Source organism: Eleginops maclovinus, chromosome 9 (assembly GCF_036324505.1).
Source record: "Eleginops maclovinus isolate JMC-PN-2008 ecotype Puerto Natales chromosome 9, JC_Emac_rtc_rv5, whole genome shotgun sequence".
Classification (NCBI taxonomy): Eukaryota; Metazoa; Chordata; class Actinopteri; order Perciformes; family Eleginopidae; genus Eleginops; species Eleginops maclovinus.
The window spans coordinates 12,556,337-12,578,923 of NC_086357.1; the positions used below are offsets into that span (position 1 = coordinate 12,556,337).

General features: G+C 38.8%; 1 protein-coding gene across 3 annotated transcripts; it reads right to left on the minus strand.

The window, feature by feature from the left end:
* Positions 1–2,207: 2,207 nt before the first annotated feature.
* On the minus strand, positions 2,208–6,870 carry dmrt2b (doublesex and mab-3 related transcription factor 2b). Of its 3 annotated transcripts, XM_063890710.1 has the most exons (4): positions 6,772–6,870; positions 5,931–6,314; positions 5,014–5,116; positions 2,208–3,717 (listed from the first exon to the last, which is right to left on the minus strand). In XM_063890710.1, exons 2-4 carry the CDS (start codon positions 6,312–6,314, stop codon positions 2,870–2,872), a joined length of 1,335 nt encoding a protein of 444 aa, XP_063746780.1. In that variant the 5' UTR covers positions 6,772–6,870; the 3' UTR covers positions 2,208–2,869. The 3 variants fall into 3 exon arrangements, with proteins under 3 accessions (XP_063746780.1, XP_063746781.1, XP_063746779.1); XM_063890711.1 differs by having other exon boundaries at positions 5,952–6,868; XM_063890709.1 differs by having other exon boundaries at positions 5,931–6,868.
* Between the last annotated feature and the right edge of the window lie 15,717 nt (positions 6,871–22,587).

Sequence of the window (22,587 nt, forward strand, 5' to 3'; positions counted from 1 at the left end):
ATTTATATATTTCTATTTATATAATTAATTTGAACAAGCAAGTCAGTATGTTCCTGTAATTAAGTGGGCCATTTCCTCCAGCACTTTACCTGAATAATGTATCATCACTGCCAATGTATTCAGCCAAAAATATTCAGTGTTATAGCATTGTTATTGTATGATTATGTTGATTAGATTTTAAAACGAATCATCTTTAATATTTATTGTGTAATGTAATTGGTTTAGGGTAGACCTAAAAGTGATTTAACCGTCCAACTTAAATGATACGCTTTAGAGCTTCAAAACCAGACAATGATTTGAAAAATAATTTGAGCAGTTATTTCTCTTTAAAATCAGTCTCTCAGAAAAAAGTTATTCATCGAACAAGGGAGTTCTTTGATACCAAATATCCCATGAAAACACTTTTTAATTCACAAAGCTCCTCTCTCAGAAGGGCCAATGGAAACGACCTTGCCACACTGACATATGTTCTTATTACACTACTATTCTGTAATGAGGACAGCTGGCAGGATGATCAAAGACTTTCCACTGAACCCTGATACTAAATGTTGCTGATGATCTGTCAAAGGGGAGACTGTGACTTAGATCATACCAAACAACTAGAGAGGTCTGACTGCTTTAGCCTTCAATCTAAGGGAGGCAGGAGTCCTGCGTAAAACTTAGTTGACGAGAATTTGCCTTCCCTGCACGTCTGAGTTTGCACACAGCATGTCCTTTACCACTGCAATAGTTCTGTTCTATGCAGCAGGAGTGTGATGGCTACACAGTAGGCCAAGAAAAGTGGTGTGGTAGCGTAGCTAAAGATACCAATGTTTGGTTATCCAATATAGAAGGGAGAGGATAAAACATAGAATAACAGGATGAATGTCAAGGAAAATTGTGTTAAAGAAGCTGGTACTCATGTAGCCTGTTGGCTAGTTCTTTGTAATTATCTCCCCCTCCTACCGACTCTTCTCTTTATTTCCCCCATCTTTTAAATCCCTGCTAGAATCTGTAGGATGAAAATATAAGAATCACAGCTACAAGCGAACGCCAAAGCAAAGCTTTTCTACCCTGAACATAGTGAAATCAATCCGGCTGAAATGGAAATGAGGCATCATGAGGGAATGAAGAGCAGGAGTGCCAGAGGTGGGCGACAAAAAGCTGAGGGCTGGGGGAGGAGAAGGGTTTGGGCTGCTACTAATTCAAAAACATGTTTCAACCTGTTGAAAATGCCTTGTCGGCAAACTGGCCTTAATCCAATAACCCCTCAGATGTCCTCTTTCCCTCCTACTCTCCCTTTCCAAAGAGCACAGAACAATAAAGCTAATCTGCCTGTCGCTGGTAGAGTCTTAACAAGAACAGGAGCCGTGCATTACATTTTTAGAGCGGGTCACTATCTATTAAGCCGCCACACATCTCGTCTAAAGACACTCCAGAATGAAACATGGGGGAACTGGATAAATGAGCACCAGTTTTGCCGGGGGGCAAATTGATTTACATCCTCTGTGTTATTCTTCACAGAAGTCATTATCACCCCTTTGTGACTGATGCTCATCTTTTTATCATCATAGTGAAAATGGCAATTTGCTCCCTCTGCAAGGAAGAGGTTTTAATATGCTGAAATAACTGCAGATGGGGTTCATAAAAAAAAAAACAATGGCACATAGTAAGTGCATTCAGGCTCACAACCTCCTCCTCCTTTTGTTCCGTTCTCCCCTCTCCATCTGTCTACGAAAAAACGGGGAGAAAGGCATTCTGATATGCTGGTAGATACTTGCAAACAAACACACAGAGCTGCACGCTATCGCCTCAGTGTTGACGCCACAAGGTCCAGAGTTGTCAAAAGTATCTGACCCCCATCTCAGCCAGATAACAGCACAGAACAAAAAAAGGCAGAATGAGAGAAAAAGTGGAAAGTGGATAAAGATCAAATGCATGTTCAAACAAACTCAGCCAGCATCAGGCCGGTGTACAATAAAGAACAATGTCGCCTAGGCAACGCTGGCACCCACCCATTCCTCCTTTGGTGAATCTTTCCCATCTTCCCCCATTCTGTTGGGGGGATGAAACGATACTCTATGAAATATTAAACAGTGTGTCATATGATCAGAAAATGTAAGGTTGTACAATCATAGTGATAGACTACACTCTGACAAAATGTCAACAATAGAGCTAAACCTAAATAATGAATGCATATTTCTTTGTTGGCAAAAACAACAACAAAAGCAGGTAAATCATAGCTTTATATGTTCCAGCTATTTCTGAGCATTTACAGATTTATTGTGGGAATATCTTTACTTTGAACTGTATTGTTGGCAAAGCAACACCTTAACCTTAAGATCCTTCTTTTTGGGCAGCACCTGGTTTGTTTTTACACCCTAATACCCGAGAGCATTGCAAAGATCAGCCAGCCAGATCTACTCTTTGATTTAAAAAATCAATGCACAAAGTCAAAAAAGAGCAGAGGTTCAAACTCTACTTGAGTTTTTCATAGACTTTGTTTTACGGCTGTTCTTTCTCCTTGCAGGAAAAGAGAATATAATTGATGTGAAAGCTTCAAGGCAGAATGGTTCAGTGTGTTTTTAGCGACAGAGGAGAATAAAAAAGGGTTATATCTTAAAAGTGTTTTTAAAATGATCAACATACATAGAACTCTAATGAAATTTATACCACAAGTATAATTTGTATATATTTTTAAACGTTTAAAAGATTTATACAAAGGCTGTAATTTATATTCTTGAAAGTATTCATATACAGTATACTTCACTTTATAGCAACCACCTTTTATCAAAACATTTTAGACCACAAGAAATTGTTATATTTGACTCAAGAGCAATCCTTAGTCTGCACATTAACAAAGTGCACTGCACTGCTTTCTGTTTGCCTATCAGGCCCTTAACAGAGCCTCCACAGAGAAAGGTAATGGCCTCACAGCGGGAGTCCTGACTGAGCTGCCATTAGAGCTCTTGACAGAGTCACCATGAGGAGATGCCTGGTCTGCAGGAGTGTCTGCACACCAGCCCTTAGCTGTCAGAGGTCTGGGATCAGAAGTCCTGCTGTGTGCACTGACGTCTGGCCTGACCATGAAACCTTGATCAGATCCAAAAATAGAGCATGGGAGGCTTGAAGAGCCATTTGAGTCCATTGTTTCTGTTGGTTTTGAGTAGGTTTTTACAGGGTCTAGACCTGACACAGTGCTGCGATGATGTTTGAGTCTTTGGGATGTTAGAGGCGTCAGCTCTAGACTGTCTTTCTTCTCACAACCACTACAGCTGTTCTGCACCTCCTCATCTTCCCTGGTTTGCTCTGTGCTCTGGCATAAGAAGTTGTTATAGTCTTCTCCAGCAGACATGCTTTTTAGGTGAAAGAGCTGATAGAACTGGAAGTCACACTCATACAGAGGCTTGTATTTGTACACAGGCACGTAACTGGAAGACCCTACAGAGTTGGGGTCTTTGTTGATAAGACAACAATGGAGGCTAGGGGAGGCAGGCAGGGGCAGTGGATGAAGCATGGGGACAAGGGCAGCAGAGGAGGATAAAGAAAGATCGCTCTGCAGCTCTCTCTGTCTCAGCTCCCGCTCCAGCATTACATTCTCTAACTCCTTGTCTGCAAAGGCTCGCCTCTTCCTCATCCGGGCGCTCATTTGGGGACACATAGGGTGTGTTTGGTCCCCCGGCATCTGCTTCTGCCAACAGGAGGTGTAGTCCTCCACTGGCACTGCCGGTTTGAGCCCTGCACAGAAAGCAAAGCCTCATGCTGTCGTTATTTTTTCATATTTCATTAAACAATGAATAATGATGTTTTTCCAACAAATGTATTATTATGTTTTTGCCTGAATACTTTGTTCTTTATAATTTTAATTAGTCAGCAGTGTCGTGTTTTGTTTTTATGACAGGTTACAAAGAAGAACACAATGCCTGTTGCAGGATTTGACTGCATGCCAGCAGGTAATAATACATACTATGTATTACAGTAATGGGGCTGTTGTTGTGAACTAGTGAAGCCATCAATGAAGTGTGGGTAATGACATCCAAGAAGAAGCACTGGCAGTGTGGGCCATAGCAGGGCTTTAAATGCAGCTGCAGTTAAGGATATGTACATAACACATATGCTTGTGTGACGGTATGTGTGTCTACCTGTGTGAACACATCTGTTTGTTTAGGGACATTGTGGGGCCCCAGCTTTTCCCCACAAAGTCAAAAAATAATTTGGGGGGATAAGACACGGTTTCTGGATGAAGTTAGAATGAGGCTTAAGCTTAGGGTAGGACAACAATTGGGGTAATACGTGGACGGGTTACAGCCAATGTTAAGGTAATCCCGAGGCCAAAGAATCAATGTCCTAACAAATATTGATCTGAGTTATATAGTTTTTGCTGTCATTTTACCATACCTCTAACAAAGGCTACTTGTAGTGTTGCATTTGAGAAAAATATGCAATAAAAGTATAATATTGTTATTTTAAAAAATAGACAATTATGTTATATTGCTTAACCACATATCTTACAATAAATAAACAGTTGTGTATTCAGTCTTGCCTTTCTACTGTTATGAGTGAACTGTTCACTATAAGTTTAAAAAATATTACTTTCGGAACAAATTAAACATAGAAATGAACACAATAGAAACCTATAAAACATTTAAAAATGTTACATTTTAAGGTACAGTTTTGTACTTATGACGATGATTACAATATCGAATTTGACATTAGGATGACGATAGATAATTAAAATTGTGCTGTTTTACTAACTTTGACTTGTAAATGTTTTTGTACCAATCATAGCACACCCTGGACCAGAGTTAAGTCAGTTCAGCAAGCAGTGACTGATTTCCCTCACTAAAAGATTGTTAATCAATTTAGGATCTTGCATGAATTCTGACATACTAACTGCATTAAAAGCAAGGAAGCAAAATGTTAAAGATGACTTCTATCTAATTTACGGAGAAAAAACCCTGAATATTCTATCACAGTCAAAAAAAGAGGCATAATGTTAATGACAGAGTAGACGAGATGTTAATTATAATGTACCCTGCAGGATGCTCTTAGCCATTATGCTCGGTTCGGCTGCTCTCGTGTAACGCTGATATGCAGTCCTCCTCAACGGACCTGCACACCTGACCCTCCTCTTACCCTGCGAGAAACATGGGAACAGGAATTAGACATTGGATCATGATATTACATTGGGGCTGTGCTCCAAAGGTATAAAAAGACAATTCATACTTTATGTAAGCGATGTGTATAGCTCTTTGAAAGTGTTAGATTTAATAATAAGTGGTTTTCACCCTGCTGACATTAAAGGGATATAAGGTTGTTGTTAGGATGGATGTTAAGTCAATTTATGAGGAGGAGCACGTATTTGCATTTTTCTATTTAAACTATCTATATTTGTATAATATTTTAATAGTGTATTTTTATACTGTCTTATTAAAATGTCACACTTTACCTTCAGGCATAAATGTAGACTTTTGCAGAGTGTGTGTATGTTCACACCTCAATAACATATTTCTTCTTAAGGATATTTTAAGCAGACCTAAATGTTAAAAATCCGATCAACTTAGGAAAATATAGTTTTTTGTTTTATACAAAAGTTGAAAAAAAAAGTGCTTTGCTCTAATCAACAATTTTTTGTATTTACTTCCCTGGACCATTAAATGCTCAGACTTGTGTCACACATAGTTTTAAATAAATAACGATAACAGTAATAATTGTGTTAAATCAAACTTGCATATTAATTTCAACCATTTTCCAAAAGTGTTTTTTGTATTACTCACTATGTGGTTTATATCTATGCTATATTCTGACGTTTATTCTACTATCATGTACAAGCCATAATTACTTTAGTTAATTATTTTATCAATAATCCACCCCCCTTAATTTGCCTCTTCATGATCATCGACTTGAGCTATAACCATCTGTTAATTCTTCACCATTTCTCCATCACTGACCTGCCCTTGTGCTCCCCTCACCTCCGCAGCTTGCTGCCTCCTCAGAGCGACCTGCGCTGCCATGACTCTCTGCCGCTCCACCACCAGCAGGCAGCAGGCGCACCGACAGTCCCTCCAGCGGCAGAAGCGTTTGTGGCCTTTCAAACACGAAACGACGCCGTGGTTCCGACAGCGAGCACATTTGGGGCTCCGGGTCATCTTGCGTGGTTTCTGCTGATGGCCCTCTGGAGACAGCGCCACTTCAGTCTCCTCTCTGTCCCCGCCGCAGTGGCGCTGCTCAGCACATCCGTCAGAGATTGTCACGTCAGCTTCTTCTTTGGATTCAAGTTCTTCGAGTTTTGCAGCACTTTCCAGCTGCAGGCCTCCTTCCAGCTGAGAGGACATCTAAGAGTAATAACACCGGATTCCCACTTTTAATCCGTGCGTGGAGCACGACGTTTCTTCTGACGCGGGGTGAAAAGGGTTTCGAAAGTAATGCTAAACTAACGTGACTCTGGTTGTTACTTTATAAAACAAATTGACTCGAAAAAAACATTCAGTCGAAGAGAGGACTAAACCCAACTAGTTTTGTTTTACGCACGCAAACAATTCAACCTATGCTGCACTGAAACGTAGCACACAGTCAAATTGTCATATGAAGTACATCAGTTTATATCGGACTAACACGACACATTAAGAGTATGATTCCGGCTTTAGAGTCTGTGCCCTGCAACTTGACATCACATTAATTCCAGATGATCACCAAGCCGTGAGGTGTGCTGTCCTGCCTGCTGCTGCAACATCACGTTGTCTTCAGGTTGGAAACTTTGCAGCCTACCGCCAGAAGTTTGAAGTGTTTTACCTCTCTCAGCTGCTCTCTGACGCTCTTTCCAAGAACAAGCACATAGTAGACCGGGCCACAATGCAGACCTCATGGGGGAAGACCCGTGACCAAAGATTAAGAGGAAGCCCGTTTGTTGCAAAAGCAACTCCCTCTCCCTTTAAACCCTACCTGCCCTGCACGGCCCACTTTCGAAGTTGTTTTCAGCTTTCAAAATATCTTGCCAGTCCCACCATCTCCTTATTATTATAGGCGAGACATCCCCATTTATGTATAGAGCATTAGGCCTATGTCTAAAGCATGTATTAAAATGGCAAAGTTCCTTAACAGATTTCAACAATTTACACATGTTAACAAGTGTACTACATTTGCCACTTCAAGTCATGATTATAATCGTTTTTTAAATAATGGAATAATTCAGAGATTGGCATGGAGGGTTAAAGAGAAGGCTTAATTTAAAACATACAATTACCCTATATGCCCGTTATGCTGCATATGTGAATTGTGTGTTTTACCAGACTGATACAATATGGAGCAATTATGCTCGTGCCTTGGGGAGAATAGCCTGGTTGGGAAATGACAGGCAGACAGAGCAACGAAGAGAGAATTACATTTTCATAATACCTAGGAGTCTTCTCATTTATTAATGTTACTTTTAAATAATCTAATGATTTAATGGGTCTCTTGATGTTTCTAGTGTCACAATTTCAGCACCTAACAGAATAATTAAAACCAGTGAAATACATAAAACATTCCCCTGAAAGCTTTTGTAGGCATGCGTTTTCAACACCGGTTCACTAGGAGTGAATTGCTATAAATCTCACCTTTTTGAAAATTAATGTAATACGGATCTCAGGTAACTCAATATGTGTTTAAATTATGTTATTAAATGTATTATCATGGTAGACTTCTGTTCTCGTCAGGCCAATAATGCAAACAGTGAGTCCATTTTGGTGATATGCTGCACTCACCTCCTCATTAGAGCTCAGTTAAGTACTCTGTATGAAGGACTGATGTTTCCATGACCCAAAATACAGTACCATAGAATCCGCTGACATGGTATGAAAAGTGTGCTCCCTACTGGTTCAATCCTGTAGTTACACCCAGGGTATTTCTTCCAGGGTGATTTCCATTGAATCACCATCCAAGGTCACAGGCATTCAAGTAATGTTTTGGTCAGATTTCCACAATTTTGCCACATAAAAAAAATAATACATATACATTTGCTCTCCTCCACAGGATGCCTTGGTCCTTTCTATAACCAGACCATCGGTGAATATCCTGACAGGAATCAGGTTTTCTCCACTACAGAATCTTCGCACTTAGCTGATGGTTACTCATTCAGACACACATTGAGTATCTAGTATATTTTGATAATTTGACACTTGACTTGTCTTACTATTGTCAAACAGACATCTTGAGTATATATAGCCTACTGAGGAGTGGTAGTGTAAAAGGATGGAGCAAACTTGTCCACCACCAGTTCTCCAACTAACACTTTAAGGGAACCTGCAGGTACTGAGAGCATTTTTTTCTTGGTGAAACTCCATCCTGCAGGTAAAAAATAGCAGTTGGGCTGACCCCTATGTATCAAAGGATGCACTCAAAGGAAGCAAGGAAGGCAATATCAAAGCAAGTTTTTCCCAGGGACTTCAGTTCCCAAGGGGAATGGTAATAACCAAAGGGTATTTCACACCCACAACAGACATCCAGAATTACTCTCAAATGAAAAAAACACATGATTTCTTGCACACATTCTAAGACAGTTCCACAAATCACTAAGAACAAGATGAAGTACTTTGCACTTCACCTTTGACTAAGGCAAATATTTTCTGCAAAAATGTGCTTAAAGTTGCACGATAGTGTGTAAGAAACATTTATTAATTTGTTTGTTCACCTTTTTAAATGCTAAATGGCAGACTTGAAGTCAAATGTCAGTGCATGGCCTATACATTAGGGATAAGACTACTTGATTGCAAAACAGGATATGGCGAGATGGTGTGTATAAATATTATTATTTATATTAAATTAGATGTTTGAGGGAGACAAAGGACCGATTACACCACAGGACAAACTGTAAGAAAGCAGCAAATGAGAATAACACAGCAGAGATTTAGGAGCCCAAATGATCCATAAAATAAAATAGGCTGCCTACCTGTACCACCGATGACAGACCAAAGGAAAGAATAAAGGCCAACAGGTGCCTTTATAAGCATCCCTAATGAGGGGAGTGATTGGGTAGGAGTCAGGCCTTGAGCTGCATTAAAGAGCAATGCACTCTTTTTGAAAGCATTACCCACTTCAATCAAAATATTGTATTTTTGTTCAAATGAAAGAACAGTTCCTTTTGAACGAAGGTATAACATCATTTTACTGCAACATTTACTTCTGATAGGAAACAGACATTAATTGGATAAGTACAAATTATGCAATTTGTCATAAAAAAAACCCCCACAAATCTCAATTGTCTGTGGAGAACCGTCTACAGATTTATGAATGTGTGAGTGGCTACTGTAGCTTGAGTGCATAATGGGTCGGAACATGCATGAGGTTGTGCAGTATGTCCATGAAAAGCAGGTAAGTACCCGCCTTATTATAACCATCAGCCTTGCTACTGCCTGCCATGGAGTACATCTCTCAAAGCCTTTTGACTCGCACACAAATTGACTGTCATCAGCAGTGACATGGTGCTGTGGTATTCCCGTCACAAGCCCTCCTTTTCCCTTCCCTTTTTTTCATCCTGCAGTTGTACTGAGAGTACAGTAGTGTCCATCTAATTCCATTTTCCTAGCAGAGATGGAGTTTGACGGACCCCTTGGCTCCCACCATTCGACTTGCCAGGGTGTTCTATATCTACCCTGCCCCTCTTTCAATCGCCTTCTGAAGGACCTCCAACTAAACACAATAGGCAGACAACCTGCAAATCCCACTCAAGGACAAGAGTGCTGCTCCAACTTTGTGCAGTGTGCTGAAGTTTAGAGAAGAAAAACAGATGTGCTGGAAGGCAGTGTGCACTTTCAAACAGTCCTGAGCTGAATGTCAATGCACTTCAAAGAGAGAAATAAAAAAGACACCGGGCTATGTTTCTCGGTGCATTGGCACAAAAGCTTCAGCACCTTTATCCACCTACTTCTAAAGGCAGTAGACACGTTATCAGCATAAGGCAGAGGCTATTAAGCTGACAGTTATTCCAAGCTAGGTTTTACCTGCACCTTAGAGACCATTTGAGTATGTCAAGCCGTTTAAGACAGAACAAACGCTCTCTTAAATAAATGCACTTTTAACCTCATCATATTGGACACAATCAGGTTGTTTTGGGAAATCTTTTAATACTCTGAAAGCATTAAATGTGTTTTCGTATACAACAACACAAACATTCACATAAACATGAAGGGAGAGTCTCTGCAGATTCTATTCCTTACTTTAATTTGTCCAAATAAGGGTTTAATACAAATATTACAGGCAAAATAAGTAGGATTGGCCGCTCGTCTGCTGTGCAACAACACCAGAATTGCATGCCCCTTCTGACACTGGTTAGGGTTGGATGGTTTGCTATAGGTTAGTAACCAATATTCTAGTGTATACTGGCTTATTTTCGGAATATTGGACTAATTCTGATTTTAAACTTAGGCAACAGATGAAATTGATCCTGCCACCATTTTTTTTGTTCCCCTTTCTTCCTTTATTTGGTCCTCGTAGTTTCACAGCGAAGTGCAGAGCTATCCACTGATTAATTATCATCAATTCATCATCAACTTTCCAATACATTTGGTTTCAGGATTTAAATTAGGCTGTCCTTGGCGGTCTAGTAGTTTTAAAGATTATTAAACTGGATTTATATGTGGAAACTAGCAGCAGGTCTACACAAAAAAATGACTACCAAACTATGGTTACAATACAATGACGAGATTACATTTTATTGCGCCGGATTTAGATTTTCAGAGATGGAAACAGCAAGATAGATAGAAAATATATCAGGTCAGAGATCTTCAGTTTTCGTCATCATTGGTTTTACAATAATGATTACAGATGTTGTACCAATTGTAAGCATTCATTCGGTACACACATGGTACTAGTAGAGCTACAGTATACCTTTGTTGAGGAAAGCTTGATGTGGAAACCCGGTCAAACAGAAATGAAATAAAAAGCGAGAATGCGAGAGGACCAGATGAAGGTTTAGAATGAGTCATATATGAGGAAAGAACAGAGGGGTTTGGGCTGCATCTGTGTATCTGGGTTGATCTCTGGCTATAGCTGGGACCATAGCTACATTTGTGTCTCCGTGATGTGATGCTTGATGACCTGAACAAAACCCTCCAGGAGCCAGAAGTTGCCCCCTCACGGTCCATTTGAGCCGACACTTTGCACTGTTGGCTTCAACATCTCCTTCTGCCATCCAATCCATCCTCTTCCTGCTTTGTTTTCAATTTTTTAAAATCTTTTATTATTGCCTTCTCTTTGTCTCTTAGTTATCAAACTTATGCTCAGTAAACACATGTCTGGTCTTTCATGCTTCTTTGTCATTGTTTTTGGTTTAAGCAGAGCTAATTTCATCAGCAACTGAGCCAAACAGAAACACAATATATGTTCAAATATATAATTGATACAATGCAGAGGAAGTGCCCTGTAAACAAACATTCTGATCATAAAAACCAATATTTACCTTTTCTCATTTTAAGGTAAATCTTAATTTTCCTTTACACGTTGCCCTGACCAGAGGTGAGAAAAGTAGTCAGAGTGTGGGAATACTCTGTTTAAAGTCCTGCATTCAAAATGTTACTCAAGTAAAAATACAAAAGTATTAGCATTCTGCAGATTGGTCGATTTCAGAATATTATATATTACATGTTCTGATTATAATTATTGATGCATTAAAGTGTTATCAAAGCTGGTAAAGGTAAAGGTGCAGCTACTTTTAATCACTGTAGGGTAGCTTGTGAATTTACTCCAGGTGAAACTATAGTGTTATTTTAGACTTGATTACATTTCACATTATTAATCAAAATCTGTAAAGTAACTGAAGGTATCAAATAAATGTACTGGAAGTAAAAGTATACGATTTACCTCTGACTTGCAGTGGAGAAGAAGTACAACGTAGAATTTAAATACTCCAGTACAAGTACCTCAACATTGTACTTAAGTACAGTACTTGAATAAGTGTACTTAGTTACTTTACACCTCTGGCCCTGACCAATTATGCTACAGCAGTCATGTAGCAGAGAGACAGCATCGCTCTACTAGCGATGCTGTTTGCATGACTCAATCAAAATGAATCAGTGTGCTGTCTGATTATGTATTCACTGCATGGCACTGCTAAGGAAATTATTGAAAATGAAATTAATGAGATGTGACAAGTTTGTCATGATCTCATGAACATAAATGAAAACCAATGAGGCAGGGGTAAAATATTCAGTTTAAAACTCATAATATGAATTGGCCACTCAAAGAAAAATGCATCTGTGATCACCCACAGAGCATCCTGACTTCTTCTTTAAGGTGACTTTCTGAACACAAACAAAGCTCCCTCTGGACCATCAATAATCTGGGGGCGTGCCTCATCACACAAACTCAAAGACTATGATCAATGTTCTATTTAACATGTCTGGTTTCAGGCCAAATCAATGAAAGACAGGTGATCCCTGACCTACACCCAGCAGTGTGTTATCTCTGCTGAATGAATTGAACCCTCCTTTGCAATTATATCTCATCATGATCCTGAAGTCTGACCAGGGAGCCCCCAGAAATTCTTTGTGTCTCTGCGTCGACTATTGATTTTGTGTGTTTCGGGCTCAGGTTAATGAGAGCTTTTAAATAATGCAGACACAGCAGCTCCTCGTACAGCATCTCATGCACGCCCCCCTCCATGCATGCCCCTTTTCATTTTTTTTTCTCCCTCTTTTCTTCTGTCCCCACGTCCCTCCCTCCCTCCCATTCTCGTTATCATTCCCATCTTTCCCGATTATCACTTTCCCCTGCAGATAACATCAGAGCATCCACAGGGGCAGGTTGAGGAAGGGTACACTCCTCCTTCTTCCAATCTCACCACCTCTGATCCATTGTCTTCCTGACTAGCATGAGATTCAAAGGCATATGTTACTCTAAGAGATGAGATACCCTGTGTTGCAATAACAGCAGAACAAGAGGCTTCCAATTTAGACGTTTTCCCTCTCCCTCCCGTATCAGATTGGATCTGTTTCTTCAGGTTTATTGGCTCTTTTGTCTTCCAGGTTGTCTGGGATTATCTCACTAAAGGTGTGGTTTTATGAATTTTAAGCAATATCCCTTCAGACACAAAACAACGCACACTGTATTATGTAATTAATATAGTGTAATGAGCTATCAGATGAATAAGCAGCATTTTATAAAACACAGTTCTGCTAAGCCTAATCAAAAATGCAGTTCAATTCGATTTGAATAATTAAAGATAACAACAAGAGCTCCATTTATCTTGGTTACCTAACTTTTCCAGAAAGAGATATGCCCACTTTTGTGCCTGCAAAGATAAAAAACATATATTTAAATCTTGAACATATTATTCAATTATGTTTATCACAAGGTCTGCGTAGTCAAATGAAATGCTCTGTTTTGGCCTAAAATAGCAAGAGGCAAATCCAAATTTCTCAGTACTTGTAAGTTATTTCTTATTTAGGAACTCAGTGGATTTTGCTTACTGTGGAGGTGATGAGGTCCCTGGCAGATTCAGCAGAGATCTCTGACAGATGCTTTGCAATGCAAATCACATCATTATGACAAAATGTGAGATTATTCATGGAAGTCTGTTGGCACCAGGGAGCTGTAATAAATGCTTTGTAATATCACTTTATTCTGATTGGATGCACAAACTACACAAATACACAAAATCTAATAAAGATAATCACGGCTCTGCAGGCTTTACAAAAAATGAAGACACTGAAAACATCCAAATTATTCACAAACAGCCTTCATCTTTCTCTCTTATGATAGTTTCTTCAGACACTTATTATAGAATATTTATTGACATTTGAATTTAAATTGCTTTTAAAAAAAGCAAGAACAAGCAGGTAGTGGGTAGAGTGAGGCTGTGCAGATGAGTGGATGCTAATTGTGAGCCTGCTCTTCACATTCTTGTGTTTGATCATGATATGTGCGTTGGAGGCAGGCAGAGGTGCGGTTTCTCTGAACAACCTACCCTGCTCGAGCGTCTGCCCTCACTGCCTCTCTCAGATTAAAAACTATAGTATGTTCAAGTCTCTGCTCTCTGCTGACTGCCTGTGACAGCTGGGGGAAATGTATGGAGAACAGTTGCTGGGGGTACATTATAGATGCTCTCACGCTTCACAGTTTCTTCCATTAAATCTACTCATGAATCAAATTAGCTTTCTTTCCTCGTCTGTCACTTTTTTTCAAAGCCCACCAAAGGCGCTTGCCACACGTTGTGGCCCGATAAATGCTCTGACGGATTGAATGAATGGATTTTTACATAAATGGAATACATAATAATGATAATAGTAATGTTTTGTGTGAGTTGGAGAGCAGCCTAATCAGCTTCCACTGGCTGCTGGTAAACTCATTAGCATACAGAAATATTATTTTCCACTTTATTGGGTCCTAATTGTTGATTTCTCTGTCTGGATGGCTGCCTGCCCCCGGAAAATGATGCCATACCATTCTCCATATGGAAAATTCCATTAGAGATAGAGACAAAGAGAAAATGGGACAGGGAGGGACAAAGCAGACCCTGAGAAAATGAAAACTTTAAGCCGTCCTATACACCTCCCCTCACCATCTTTCCTTTGACGGTTGGAAAACAAATTGTATCATGGCTCCAGTGTGTGAGCAGGGGAAGGTGAGAAGAAATGGAATAAATATGTGACATAGAGGATTTGACATCATACTGTAGCTCTTTGAAGACAACTAGAGAAAGGATTCATCTGGAGCCGCTGGAACTCTTCCAACTTCAAAAGAAATAGAGTAAAAAATATGATAGGTCAACTGTACCAAAACAACACTTCATGCACTCAGACTATAATGATTAACAGCATGGTTAAAGAAACCAAATTTGAATGTTAGAAATGGAAAACTGTAGTATGGTAAAGTCTAACATATTGTTCATTCACTATTCACCCTGACCTCCTAGAAAAACGACCATCCTTCCCCTGCCTTCGTTGTTTTGCTCCTATCATGATAACCATGACCAGTAGATGGCTTTGTCTTTTGAAATTAATAATGTGTGTTTTGGGGAAAGACTTTCTGAAGCAACTGACATTTTACTTGGGAAGAAAGTCCCTCCATATAAGCAGAGATCTTTTTACCAATTGGTACAGTACAGTATCAATTCAAAATGACAAAAAACAAGAATCACTTCAGTCATAAATCCTATCGCGTAACCTGAGGAATTTGATTCCATTAAAAAGATATATTTTGAAGATCCAATGAACTAAAGCTACTAAAAGCTGTTCAAGCAGCTCATATTTGAAGATCAACAGATGAAGGCACAGACTTTGGAGGAGTAATGCACCTGCTAACAGTACCTGCTTTTCCCCCCCTCGCTTCTGCACCCCTCTACTGGCCTCAGTTCACCTTCACCTTAGGTGCTTTGACTTGGCAGCTGCATGGGGGCTTTTGATGGATCTTGGCTTCAAAGACAAAATCTCTTGCTAAGTGTGGGATAGTGTGGATTGATCCAGATAGTGGCAAATATAGAGAAAATAATGATTTCATCACAATTTCATAAAGCTTTATTGATCTTGCAAGACTTTAAAGTAAGTTGAAAGTGAATACTTCAATCATAAGCAGAGTTACTTTAATGCTGGATTTATATTCCAAACTTGCTCAACAGCTCATCCACCCATACTTAAATAGATCATTAGGAGTGCTATAGTAAACATACATGTCCTCATTGGTCTTTCAAGCAGGAGAAACAGTTTTTTCCCATGTTCATTATATACGTTTAAGATATCACATTATTGTTGCAATAATCCTGCACAGTTTTGTTTTTGTAAGAATGAAATGGTGGTGCAGCCATGCAGGTTCATTGATGTAGTTAATAATAGTCTGTATTTAAGTGGAAACACTAAATGCATGTTGCTAAACCTGACCTATGACCTGTTTGAAGAGAAGAGGGTTAAATCAAATCTTCCCCCATGCAGTAAAGATTCACCTCATAACACATTTAAAGTCATTTTATTCAAATGAAATCATAAACAGCCGAGCTGCTGATGAAGTGTGAATCTTTACTGATTGAAATATCTCTGCCTTGAGCCAAGTCAAACAGTAGAGAATTATTGCGCCTGTGTACATCTGCTTATCTGCCATACAAATATTAGCATTTAAATAAAGTTTCACAGCTCTGTTCAGGGAGATATTACAGTTGATTGATGTGACTTATTCTGTCAGGAACACAGCAGGAAGGGTGGGCCACTCCTCATCAGGACAGACATGGCTGGTTATTATAAATGACAGGGCATATAAGGATATGCAGAAGTGTAAAAATGTTGCATGGTAATAGTGACTGTTTACAGTAGCACTTCTTCATCATTAAGACCTACTGTACCTTTCAATGGACAATGGAGCTAGGAAAGGCACGATGGTACAATGCATTACATCCAGCCATTTTCCCAAAAAGGATTGATGAACATTATATAAAGAACCCAATGAATGGCTTATAGTTAGGGGGTCAAATAATTCATGTAAGAATTGAGATTATTGTTTTCTGAGATTGTATCCATCCATCCATCCTACACACCAAGTCAATGTTGTGTCAAGCTTGTGTGATTGGTTGAATATCAGAAAAAATACCAGTTTTACCATTAATTTATTGTTTGTTTATTTATAGCTTATAAATACTAAATAGGGGTTTGAACTAAAGTGTTAATCAAACATCCATGAGATTCATGTTGTATACTGTTGTGTAAATCGTACAGTGTTTGGATACAGTTTTTTTAAGAAATAAAGTATTTATGTGCTAATGTTGTCTCCCAAAGATATATTGGACCAGCTGATGTATTGTCTCAATCCCATCCCAGGCTTTCTGTTTCATCATGTGCAAAGGGAAAATAAATAACAAAAAGCAATGAAAATAAGGCAAGGGTTATAAAATGGTGAGAGTGACAGAGTAGGAGAAATCCATAGGGAGGGAAAACGATCAGAGGAGGGAGCTTGAGGCAGAGGCTGCTGGTTGAAGGCTGTAATAGCCTGCTAATAACTTGGACAAGTTAGTGCTGCTGAAATATTAGAGACAAAATACTGCAGTCCACTCATACCATTAGTAATACTTTTAGGGGGGAACAACACTGTAAGGGTGAAATGAGGAATGGTGGAGGATAGAGTGAAGGGTAATTAGTGTGAATTGATGGTGAAATGTAAAACAGATGCATGATGTTGGAGGAACTGTAGACAGATGGATTAACATCATCAGATGAAGATAAGACTAGTACTATAGCAGCTGCTGGTGCATATAAAGTGATACTTTAACTAGTACAAAGTACAGTAATTATATTATTTTAGTATTTTTATTAGTAGTATTTATATTTATTAACTGGTTTATCTGAAAACATGTATTTCTACAACACAATCATACTATGGGGCCATGCATGAAGCCAAAATTATTATGTCATGGTTATTTTAATCCTAATTGGGCCATATTTTAATCAAATGAATCATATGAAATGTAAAAAATGTAGTTTGGGTGATTTAAATGTGTATGATATAGAAGTATTTTTCAAGCACTTTTTAAGAGAAATTATTCATAAGATGCTGAATATTTTGTTTTGTGCAGCACTTAATTCACTTACAATTCACAAATGTAATTTTAACGCCAAAGAAATAAGCATTAAAAATAATGTAATTACTTATATTGTGACATATTGGTCCATTGCAATGAGTGACTGCATTGTATAGGACATTGTCCTGTATTCATTATTAACTAATTGTACCAATTAAAAAATGTGGTATTATTATATCTAAAGTTATAAGTACAGATTACATTTCAAATTAGTAGTATTCAAATTAGTAAAGATATTCAATGTTGATTTTGTACAGAGAATGGAAAGTGATGGTTTGAGGAAAGAGTGCATGAATCAGTAAGGCAGACAGAGATGGCATACAGTTAGTGATAAGAGATGTGAGTTGGGGAAAATTGAATATGTGAAACTGTGTTTATTAGAAAAAGAGGGAGAAAGACAGCAATGTATTAAAAAAACAAGTTTCAGGGACATCCTTGACTTTGTTTTTGTGCAAAGTCACTCATTTTCCACTTTGGTGGTAAGTCATGTTTCACACAGTACCCCTGCGGGAATGATCTAACACACACACAAAGACACAAACACAATACAATACTAGTTCAAAAGGAAGTCTAACAGACAACAAAAAAGCTGAGTTACTGAGAAAGGAAAGAAAAACGAGTCCTTTTCAACAAAGCTATTATTTCAGTGCTGAGCGTGAGATTGCCTCTGACTGTGATCTACGAGACACAGTCCTAACTCTCTTACTTTGAGATGTGATATCCCCTGGGACATTTATGGCCAGCAACCCGCTGCCACTTGTATGTTGCAACAGTTGTTACCTCGTAATGTATGTGCTGCCCAACAGAAGCTTCAGTGTACTGTATTCATATTTTAACTTCACATTTTACATATTTATATCCTTTTTTATGTTCATCATGATGGTAATAAAAACTGTCAAAAGGGACACACATCAATTTGATATATCACAAAAAAAGATCTTGCTAAACCGCAGCCACCCACACACAAATGAATAAGAAAATTGTGCGTGTGTGTGTGTGTCTTAAGAATCATTTGTTATGGGTGTGTTGACAGTGATTTTGCATTTTGGGGGGGCACGATGGAAGAATGAGGTGACATTATTTGACAGGCAGACAGGAAGCAATGGGGGCGGATGCTTTTGTTGCAGTTGTCAAATCAGAAAAAATAGCATAGGGCACATTTGCATCTGCAGACATCTGCCACACACTCAGATGACAGCATAATGCAAACACATATGCAAAAGCACACAGTCACACACAGCTGGACTTGTTTTACCACACTAATACAAAACATACCCAATTTATTTATTTTTTTCTCTCAGTTGTTCACTTCATCATTTTAGTCTTTCCTTTTTTACCTTCTACAAACAACCTAGAGTGGGATGTGTGTGAAGGTGTTTGTGTTATTCCCAGCGTTTCGACAGTTAAGAAGGCAATAATAATGGAGTCCACTCAGGCCTTACTGACACCAGTGTTATTACCCACTTCTCACAATTACCAGCCACTAGCCAATTGGGTGTATACATTTAGACACAGACTGACACACACGCACGCACGCACGCACACACACACACGCACGCACGCACGCACGCATGCATGCATGCAAATACACGTGCATATTCACTCGTGGGTGCAAATGCAAACGAGACACAAGAAGATGAACACATTTCTAACTGGGAAATTGCGATTGGAGGGTAATCGCTGTCCAAGAAAGTCAAATGTGACAACAAAGACTCAACCTTCACTGGGGGCGCTGAGTGTTATGGAGCCGGCTGGCAGGGTGTAAGAGAAATTATGCAAATTAGGTTCAGGCAGCATTTCCAGATGACTGACAGGCTCCCTAAGTGGCAATTAGCATGTGTTGGTTTCTCATTGGCCAGACCTGCGTGACTGTCTGGTGACAAGTGAATGGATATCCCCTCCTGGCTCTCAGGCATTTAATCACATCCCTCTATTTGTCTCTCCCTATCACCCCCTCACCCCCTCACCCTCTCACCTTCTTACCCTCTCTCCCTCTCACCTTCTCTCCCTCTCTACCTCCTAGTCTTTGCCCCCCCCCACACACACACACACTGTATGTTTGTTTATGGGGCTTTAGGTTGTCTTGTGTTTTTTTTTTGCACTTTGTTAGAAAAAGAGACTTGTTTACCCATTGGATATCAATTAGTACCCACTCAAAGCGTAAAGCTTGATGCAAAGTGTTTAAATATTCAAACAGAATCCTCTTCACCATAGGCTTAAATCTGAAGCATTTGCAGAAAAACCACAATATTTCACTCATTTGAAGTTTGTGTTTCATACTAAATATTGAATGTCAGTGCAGGCTCCTGCAGGCCTTAACATTCACTCTGAGCTAAGAGGGTTAAAAATCATGTGATGTTTCCCTATAGCGTCCTATGGTTCAATATCATATACATGAATCAATTATTCACACAACATGAACAAGTGCACAGCTTCTATAAATGGTCAAGTGGGTAGGAGGAAAGAGAGAGAACATGAGGGAAGGAGCAGGAACAGATTGTGTGAAAAGCAGAAGACGGCACAGACAGACCTCTTAATGTGTTGCCTTCTAAGCAATGAACACATAATGGGATTAGACTGTCTACGGAACACTAGATTTATCAACGCAATCTAACAAGTCCAAAATTCAAGTTTCAGCCTAATAATTAATTTAGCATGAGTAAACATTGATTGTTTATAGCTGTGCTCGCAATAGTTTGTGTGGAGTGTGGTGCTGCTGCAAGCAAACATCTTAATCAGAGGAACAACACGATGTGCTCTGTGGCCTTCATTGTCCTCATCAGTCTTTATGACAATGGAGCGGATTCCAAACAGCTAGAGCCCTGGGTGGATTTCAACACAAAGAAAGTGCACTGTGTCTGTTGTCAAGTACAACAAAATAGCATAATTGCTAATATTCAGCTTGAAAGTCACATCCTGTGGAAGTGAAGCACCTCTTATATGTGAACAATTTGCTACAGGAAGAGCCTTGTACATGATTAGCAGGATACTGACTGGTGTGTTTGACTTATACATTGCCTCATGATAGTACCGAGCATTCAGTTTATCTGCATTTCACTTTACATACCAGCATTAAGATAAAGGTTTTTCATGGATAATTTGAACGACATCTTAAACATCTCAAAGAAGAAGGAAAGAGCAGGAACATAAGATGAAAAACCCTTTTTCATTCTTTGATTCACTCTCTAAACTTCAATGTTTCTCTCTGTTGCACAATCATCCTGCATATCACTTGTGCAGTGAAGGCTGTTTTCATTGTGTGCTTAAATTCCTTTCTATCAAATCTGTTGAATCTCCTAGAGCGTTTCAGTCAAATCCCCAAATAGCAACAGCAAACATGTAGGTTTACATGCAGTTCCAGGCCCACTGCCCTGTGTCTAAGCCTGCACCCTGCCAAATCATATCATTGTCACACTCACTTGGAAGGAAAGGCCTGATGCTATCTGTCATTGGAAATTATCATGCCATGGTGGTAGTATCTGGGCTTAGCATTTTTATTATTTCATAGATAGAAATAATAAAAATAAATGCATGTTAGGTAAGTACATTTAAATAGAACAATAATGAATGATATTGGGTACAAGAGTAACATTATACAATCACTGCAATATCATGTTATGTGATTACCCAAATATCAGAAAATAATATTTCTTCAATTCAGATATTACTGTGAGATTAAACTACTGTACTTTTTAATTGCCAAGAAAAGTCTCTGGACACTTTTTATAAAGAGACATTGTTGGAGAACTATCATTGAGAAAACGGGCCCTTTAAGCATGATGATGATGATTTCGGGGTATATCCATTTTCTATTGTTTGTAGCACATTGAGTGTGTTCCTTTGACAATTTGTTGGCATATTGTTTTTATTCCTGCCTATACATTTATTTTGAAATTGACTATCAAAGACTAAAGAAACACGGACAGAGAAAAAGTGGATTGTGAGCAGCGTTGCACAGAGATTGGCTAAGGCATAATCCGATTTAGGACTTGAGGTTATGGACCCATGGCGCTGCACATAGATATCTGTGAGGGCAGTGTCGGAGCAGATGGAGGAATAAAATGAGATAGAGAAAATCAATCAGGCAGAAGTGGTGGTCATCTCATCTCAAATAAAGATCATGTAAGGTTCTCTGTGGCTCTGCCCCGAGCCCCTATCTTTTTATTTCTGGTAACTTACATCTATCCTTCATATTCACACAGATGTATATAATATCTGGCTAAAAATTTGTTCTCTTACATACTCAATAGGGAGATGGAGGAAAAAGATTTATTGTTTTTTCTATTACATAGGACAAAATGCTTTCTTAATGCTTTCTATAAAGCTCAGCAAAGATCACTTCATTACCACTTAGCTGTTATCACCTTTCATCTCTTTTTATTGCCCCTACACTGTCCTCATTAATTCCTTGTGTTCAAAGGTAAAGGGGAAAATGCTATATTAGTAATATAAAACTTTGGCAATAGGTTTTCAGGTAATCTTTCTCTCAAATGAAATGTTTATATTATCTGAATTTAGTGTTGCCACCGCTGCCAGGTCTTTATTGTCAATTCTGAACTACGCATGTCAAAGAAGTAACAAAACCAAAAGTCACACCGACACATGAGCAGAAATGTTTCCTGTTGTATGCTGATAAAAAAAGACACATCTATAAACTAAAATCCCTCCCTAAATTTTAAACTTGATAGAAAATGCTCATTTGTGTCTAACAGATGATAAGCACAGTGTAGACCTTTCCTAAAATGTAGGACTTGACTTGCCAGTAGCAACATGGTCTGCTGATTGATTAGAGATACCTACTCAAACTAACTACTGGGCTTTTTTGTTGTTGCTTCCGGTTTACATCAAAACATAAAACGGTGTTTTGTTGATGACACTGGATCTCACTTTATCACACGGAGCATCACATTCTTCACACACTGCTATAGCATAAAACACCAGCAGCATGTGTAATTTTCACGGGTAAGTAGAATGAAAAAAGGGAAAAATAAACTTTTTTGAAAGTGTGAAACAGAGATGAAAAATAGTTTCATCTGATGTTGCATATTACATACAAATGTCTGCCTTGATTAATC

Excerpts from the sequence above, each read along its gene's own strand:
- dmrt2b (XM_063890710.1), bottom strand. The coding sequence starts at position 6,314 with ATGTCCTCTCAGCTGGAAGGAGGCCTGCAGCTGGAAAGTGCTGCAAAA. Across the intron at positions 5,117-5,930 it reads TGAGGGGAGCACAAGGGCAG|GGTAAGAGGAGGGTCAGGTG; the intron begins GTCAGTGATGGA and ends TGTTTCTCGCAG. Across the intron at positions 3,718-5,013 it reads GGCTAAGAGCATCCTGCAGG|GGCTCAAACCGGCAGTGCCA; the intron begins GTACATTATAAT and ends CTTTCTGTGCAG.